Raw genomic sequence first — 7083 nt, 5'->3', positions numbered from 1 at the left:
CACAGTGACAGATAACTTACCTCAGTCATATTCACACAGTAATTTGAGACTTTGGTAAGAGCTGGTTTAATACTGTGCGAAAGACAAATGTAATCGGAGGGATTCACACAGGGAACTTCAGGACATATGGGCAGAGATTTGGGAGACGACAGGGATTTTGGAAGTTGTAATGAGAGATGGGCCGGAGGGGAACAAAGACACTGGGGTCAAGGATGAACTCGTGGGAGGAAGGGAAGCAACAGAGGCAGCTTTTTAAATTTCATCTATGGGACATGGATGTTGTTGCATGGCCAGCATTTATTGCAAGTTGCCCTTGAGAAGGTGGTGGTGAGCTGCCTTCTTGAACAACTGAGTGGCTTGCTTGGCCATTTTAGAGTCAACCACATTGCTGTGGCTCTGGAGTCCCATGTAGGCCAGACCAGGCAAGGACGGCAGATTTCCTTCCCTAAAGGACATCATTAAACCAGATGGGTTTTTACGACAATTGTTTCACGGTCATCAGTAAATTCTTAATTCCAGATATTTTTTATTGAATTCAAATTTCACCATCTGCCCTGGTGGGATTGAAACCTGGTACCCAGAACATTAGCTGAGTTTCTGGATTAACCGTCTAGTGTTAATACCACTAGGCCATCACCTCCCCTCAATCTTAGTGACTGAAGTCGGGAATGGGTTAATGAACTTTGTCACACTTAAGCATTAAGACCCAAACTCTGTGATTTTGTTGAGAAGACTGCAGAGTTCATGTTTTCGTCAGAGTTCGGTGTTTTTCATGTCTGTACCAGATAAGAGGAACAGCTATTCTTGTTATTAAGAAATGCGATTAACCCAGCTCGAAAAACAGTCTCCATTTTTATGTACCTTTGTTTAACACGATGGAGTTGACATGTATGCCGTCTGTCGTTGAATCACCATAGATTCATATATATATTCATCATACGTTATTCATCTTATCCTGATATAAAGTATTATACAAACTTGTATGTAGATTAGTTAACTTGTTTGTGCAAAACCTATGATGTTGTTTCAAGGATATAAATGACGAACAATCGTGGCCTTGGAGATCGAACAAACTACGCAGAGGAAGATACTGCTAATACAACAAGAATCTCACCATGAACAATGACAGACATCTTAGAGAATTGCAATGTAATGAGGGCGGGGCCCGGGACATATATAAATTCTGTTCTTACTTGTGTTCGATGAGAAGGCTGGGGGTCCACTGTTAGGAACCTCACTTCTCCCACAATTGTGAAAATAAACACTGCATTTTGAACCACTAATAGTGTCAGAGGTTTTTTACCTACAACAGTGACAAAGAAGCTCCATGCGCTCCTCACACTTGTTGTTGGAGGTGAGGATGGAGAAGACAAAGGAGAGGGAGAGCCCTTCAAAAGGATCCAAAGTGAACATAGAACATAGAAAAGCTACAGCACAAACAGGCCCTTCGGCCCACAAGTTGTGCCGAACAATTTCCTTACCTTCTAGGCTCATCTATAACCCTCTTTCTTACTAACCTCCATGAACCTATCCAAAAGTTTCTTAAAAGACTCAATTGAATCCGCTTCCACCACCACTACCGGCAGCCGATTCCACGCACCCGCCACCCTCTGAGTGAAACACTTACCCCGAACATCTCCTCTGTACCTACTCCCCAGCACCCTAAACCTGTGGCCTCTCGTGACAACCATTTCAGCCCTGGGTAAAAGCATCTGAGAATCCATTCTATCAATACCCCTCAACATCTTATACACCTCTATCAGGTCACCTCTCATCCTTCGCCTCTCCAAGGAGAAAAGACCTAGCTCTCTCAACCTATCCTCAAAAGGCATACCACTTAATCCTGGCAACATCCTCGTAAATCTCCTCTGCACCCGTCCTATGGCTTCCACATCCTTTCTGTAATGAGGCGACCAGAACTGGGCACAGTACTCCAGTTGGGGTCTGACCAGGATCCTATACAGCTGCAGCATTATCTCCCGATTTCTAAACTCAATTCCTCTATTGATGAAGGCCAGTATTCCATACGTCTTCTTAACCACAGCCTCTACCTGTGACGCTGCTTTGAGCGTCCTATGAACCCGGACCCCAAGATCCCTCTGTTCTTCCACACTGCCAAGCGTCTTACCCTTAATATTATATTCTTCCATCCTATTCGACCGACCAAAATGACCCACCACTCACTCATCTGGGTTGAAGTCCATCTGCCATTTCTCTGCCCAGTCTTGCATCTTTTTCTATGTCTCGTTGCAACTGTTGACATCCCTCTACACTATCCGTAACATCTCCAACCTTTGTGTCATCAGCAAACTTGCCAACCCATCCTTCCACTTCCTCATCCAGGTCATTTATAAAAATCACAAAGAGCAAGGGTCCCAGAACAGATCTCTGGGGCACCCCACTGGTGACCGACCTCCACTCTGAAAAAGACCCATCTAGAACCACCCTTTGCCTTCTGTGAGCAAGCCAGTTCTGAATACACAAAGCAACATCACCTTGTATCCCTTGCCCCTTCACTTTCTCCATAAGCCTTGCATGGGGCACCTTATCAAACACCTTACTGAAATCCATATAAACCACATTTACCGCTCTTCCGCCATCTAAGTGTCTAGTCACATCTTCAAAAAACTCAATCAGACTCGTAAGGAATGATCTGCCTCGGACAAAGCCATGCTGGCTACTTCTGACCATACTATTCCTTTCCAAATGTTCATAAATCCTGCCTCTCAGGATCTTCTCCATCAACTTACCTACCACTGAGGTTAGACTCACCGGTCTATAATTTCCTGGGCAATTTCTTCTCCCTTTCTTGAATAACGGAACCACATCCGCCATCCTCCAATCCTCCGGAACCTCTCCCGTCTCCATTGATGACGCAAAGATCATCGCCAGAGGATCAGCAATCTCTTCCTCACCTCCCACAGTAACCTGGGGTACATCCCATCCGGTCCCGGCGATTTATCTAACTTAAGTGAGTTAGAGACATTAAATAGATGCAACACAGTGTGTTCAATATAAAAATAGTAATATAAAACTGATTTATTTGACCTTTATCCACAATATTAGCCCAAACAACTGGCTGGAATTTATTGACATCATCCAATAGACCCCAACGAACATAATCCTGGATGTCATTGACAGCAAAATTCAATCATTGTCATTGTTTGTGAGCTTGTTGGTGTCTCATCAATACAGAAAAATAAGCAAATCCCTTCCCACATTCAGCACATGTGAATGGCCTCTCCCCAGTGTGCACTCGCTGGTGCATCAGAAGTTTGGATGAGGAAGGGAATCCCTTCCCACACTCAGAGCAGATGAATGGTCTCCCCCCAGTTTGAACACACTGGTGTGTCAGAAGGACGGATGACTGAGTAAACCCTTTGCTACACTCAGGGCAGGTGAACAGCCTCTCCCCAGTGTGAATTTGCTGGTGCACAGTCAGATGAGATGATCGCTTGAATGCAGACCCACAGTGAGAGCATCTGAACGGTCTCTCATCAGTGTGAACAGGTTGATGCTGCATCAAGTCCTGGGAACTTTTAAAGTGTTTTCCACAGTCTGGACATGTAAAAGGTCTCTCATCAGTGTGAACTCGCTGGTGTGTCAGCAGTTTGTATTGCTGAGTAAATCCTTTCCCACACATGGAACAGGTGAATGGCCTCTCATTGCTGTGAACACGTTGATGGTGCATCAGTTCCCCAGAACATTTGTAACACTTCCCACAGTCTGAGCATTTAAATGGTCTCTCCTCAGTGTGAACTCGCTGGTGATTCAACAGGGTAGATGACTGAATGAATCCCTTCCCACACACAGAACGGGTGAACGGCCTTTCCCCAGTGTGAAGTCGCTGATGTGTCAGAAGGTAGGATTGACGAGTGAATCCCTTCCCACATTTGAAGCAGGTGAACGGTTTCTCCCCAGTGTGACTGAGCCAATGACTTTCCAGGCCAGACGGGGATTTGAATCCCTTCCCACAATCCCTGCATTTCCACGGTTTCTTCCTGGATTGACTGCATTTGTGTTTCAACAGGTCAGATGATTGGCTGAAGCCTCGTCCACACACAGAACACGTGTATGGATTTTCCCCACTGTGAACGGTGCTTGTTCCTTCCATGTTCAAAATCAAATGATATTCAGGTTATGATACATTGGAAAACTCCACCAGGTTGTGATGTGATGTTTCGTTTCAATTTCCCGACTGCAAATCCTGCTCTTCTAAAACCCTGTATAACTGTTTCAAAACAAAAAAAAAGGGAGTGAGAGAGAACTCATAAAAACACAGGCAGTTTGTGAAATTGAACTGAATTAATCTGGTCATTTGTACGTCCGTCACTGGGAAAAAGTGACAATGAAAACTGCTGGATTGTTGTAAAAATGCACCTTATTCACTGATATCCTTCGGAGAAGGGAACCTGCCACACGGTCTGGGTCTACAGAAGACTGTCTCCACTAATTTCAAAACTGTTCCTGAACACCAAGGTCTGGGTCATTTGTGTACATTAGGAAGAGCAGGGTGTTAACACCAGTTCCTGAGGAACTCCCAAACATCCATTAACCAATATTTCATGAGTTTCCTGTCCCGTGGACAATTTTGTGTCAATGTTGTTACTGTCCCTTTCATTCCACGAGTCATAACTTTGTTCCTAAGTCTGTTGTGCAGCAATTTATCTAATGCCTTTTGGAAGTCCATGTTCACCATATTAATAGCATTATCCTCAACACTGGTGTCTGTAACCTCATCAAAAAACAGGTTAAGCAGGTTAGTTCCCTTCACAAATCCATGCTGGCTTTCCTTATTAACCCACATTTACTCAGGTGACTATTAAATTTGTCCTCAATTATTGTTTCAGGAATTTTCCCGATCGCCAAGATTAAACTGACTATAGTTTCTGGGATTATCTTCACACCAGTTATTGGCCACCCACCTAATCTGCACATCTTTAGACTGTGGGAGGAAATATGGGGGAGGACATGCAAACTCCACACAATCACCCGAGGCTGGAATCGAACCTGGGTCTCTGGCGTTGTGTTGCAGTAATGCTTAACCACTGTGCCACCCCAGAAATCTGAAATCTTTCCCAACAGACAGAGCAGACAAACCTTTGACCTTTCACATTCAAAAGCTGATGATATTCAGATTCTAAAGAACGGGATGGCTGCCAGATGTGATGTGATCTTCGGTTTGAATTTTCCAATTGTCGTATTCTGTAAATCAAGATTACAAAACAAAAATCACTGTTAATCCAGGACAGAAATTTAGAAGAGATAAATATTTCTCTTGGGTTGAGTTTTCTGTGTGTAACTCCTCCCCTTCTCACTCCCTGTAAAAGGAGTTTCCAAAGTCCATCCCTGTCAGTCCAGGAGAGAAATTCACAACATTCTCTCCTCCTGCTGGCAGGGAGCAGCGCGCATGCGCACTCCTGCACATCGCCCCAAAGATGGTGGCCGTTAACCCGGGTTTGTTACCGAGCGAAGCGGCGCGGAGCAGCTGTTGCCCCAGAGATACAGATGCGGGACCGTTAGCACCTTATGCTGCTTTCAGATCCATTACGAGTGCTTATGAAGCTTCTCCATCCACCCACCAGCTCTATCTCTCCGGCCACGCCGGAAACTCACCGTCTGTGAATCGGCCAAAGCTCATCCACACTGCGCATGTACTCAATATTCTGTGATTGACGGCAGCTCCGGACCAATAGGAAGAGGGGGTAGGACTGGAGGACCGAGCGGAAGCGGCTGGTCCTCCAACCAATCGGAGTGAATGAGGGGCGGGGCTGGAGGACTGAGCGGGAGCGGTTGGTCCTCCAACCAATCGGAGTGAATGAAAGGCGGGGCTGAGCCCGGATCTCCCTCATTGGTTGAAACTCTGCATCATTGTGAAGGCTGCTTTGTGTCAAAGTCCAGGAGAAAACTGGACCTTTCTGTTTGTGGCTTTACTCACCTGAAGAAGGGGCTTGGAGCTCCGAAAGCTTGTGTGGCTTTTGCTACCAAATAAACCTGTTGGACTTTAACCTGGTGTTGTTAAACTTCTTACTGTGCGGAGCAAACAGATCAACATTTGTCACTGAGATGGGTTCATTCAACACAGACAGCAGGGATTAATTCAACAATTAAGCGCAGCAATTATTTATCTTTGAACTCATCCCTTGGAGAACAGAATTTCAATTTGAATGCACAATTTGATTTATTATTGTCACATGTATTAGCACAGTAAGAAGTGCTGCATTTGTACAGGGCATTGGTGAGGCCGCAGCTGGAATACTGTGTGCAGTATTGGTCCCCTTATTTGGGGAAGGATATATTGGCCTTGGAGGGAGTGCAGGGAAGGTTCACCAGGTTGATACCAGAGATGAGGGGTGTTGATTATGAGGAGAGACTGAGCAGATTGGGTTTGTATTCGTTGGAATTTAGAAGGCCGAGGGGGGAATCTTATAGAGACCTATAAGATAATGAAGGGGCTGGATAGGGTAGAGGTGGAGAGATTCTTTCCACTTAGAAAGGAAACCAGAACTAGAGGGCATAGCCTCAAAATAAAGGGGTGTCAGTTTAGGACAGAGTTGAGGAGGAACTTCTTCTCTCAGAGGGTGGTGAATCTCTGGAATTCTCTGCCCACTGAAGTGGTGGAGGCTATCTCGTTGAATATGTTTAAATCACGGATAGATGGATTCCTGATCGGTAAGGGAATTAGAGGTTATAGGGATCAGGCGGGTAAGTGGAACTGATCCACTTCAGATCAGCCACGGTCTTATTGAATGGCGGGGCAGGCACGAGGGGCTAGATGGCCTACTCCTGCTCCTATTTCTTATGTTCTTAAGTCTCACAACACCAGGTTAAAGTCCAACAGGTTTATTTGGTAGCAAAAGCCACAAGCTTTCGGAGCGCTGCTCCTTCATCAGGTAAGTGGGAGTTCTGTTCACAAACAGGGCATATAAAGACAGAAACTCAATTTACAAAATAATGGTTGGAATGCGAGTCTTTACAGGTAATCAAGTCTTAAAGGTACAGACAATGTGAGTGGAGAGGGGGTCAAGCACAGGTTAAAGAGATGTGTATTGTCTCCATCTTGTAAATTTTGGAAATTGAATT

At 45.1% G+C, this 7083-nt stretch overlaps 1 protein-coding gene across 1 annotated transcript; it reads right to left on the bottom strand.

The window, feature by feature from the left end:
- Positions 1 to 3010: 3010 nt before the first annotated feature.
- Positions 3011 to 5667, bottom strand: LOC144480953 (uncharacterized). The gene is made up of 3 exons (XM_078200569.1): positions 5617 to 5667; positions 5101 to 5205; positions 3011 to 4231 (listed from the first exon to the last, which is right to left on the bottom strand). The coding sequence occupies exon 3, from the start codon at positions 4112 to 4114 to the stop codon at positions 3158 to 3160; it is 957 nt and encodes a 318-aa protein (XP_078056695.1). The 5' UTR covers positions 4115 to 4231; positions 5101 to 5205; positions 5617 to 5667; the 3' UTR covers positions 3011 to 3157.
- Between the last annotated feature and the right edge of the window lie 1416 nt (positions 5668 to 7083).

Source organism: Mustelus asterias, chromosome 30 (genome assembly GCF_964213995.1).
Source record: "Mustelus asterias chromosome 30, sMusAst1.hap1.1, whole genome shotgun sequence".
Taxonomy (NCBI): domain Eukaryota; kingdom Metazoa; phylum Chordata; class Chondrichthyes; order Carcharhiniformes; family Triakidae; genus Mustelus; species Mustelus asterias.
Note: the sequence above shows the minus strand (reverse complement) of the source record. Positions and strands in the feature narration are given on the sequence as shown.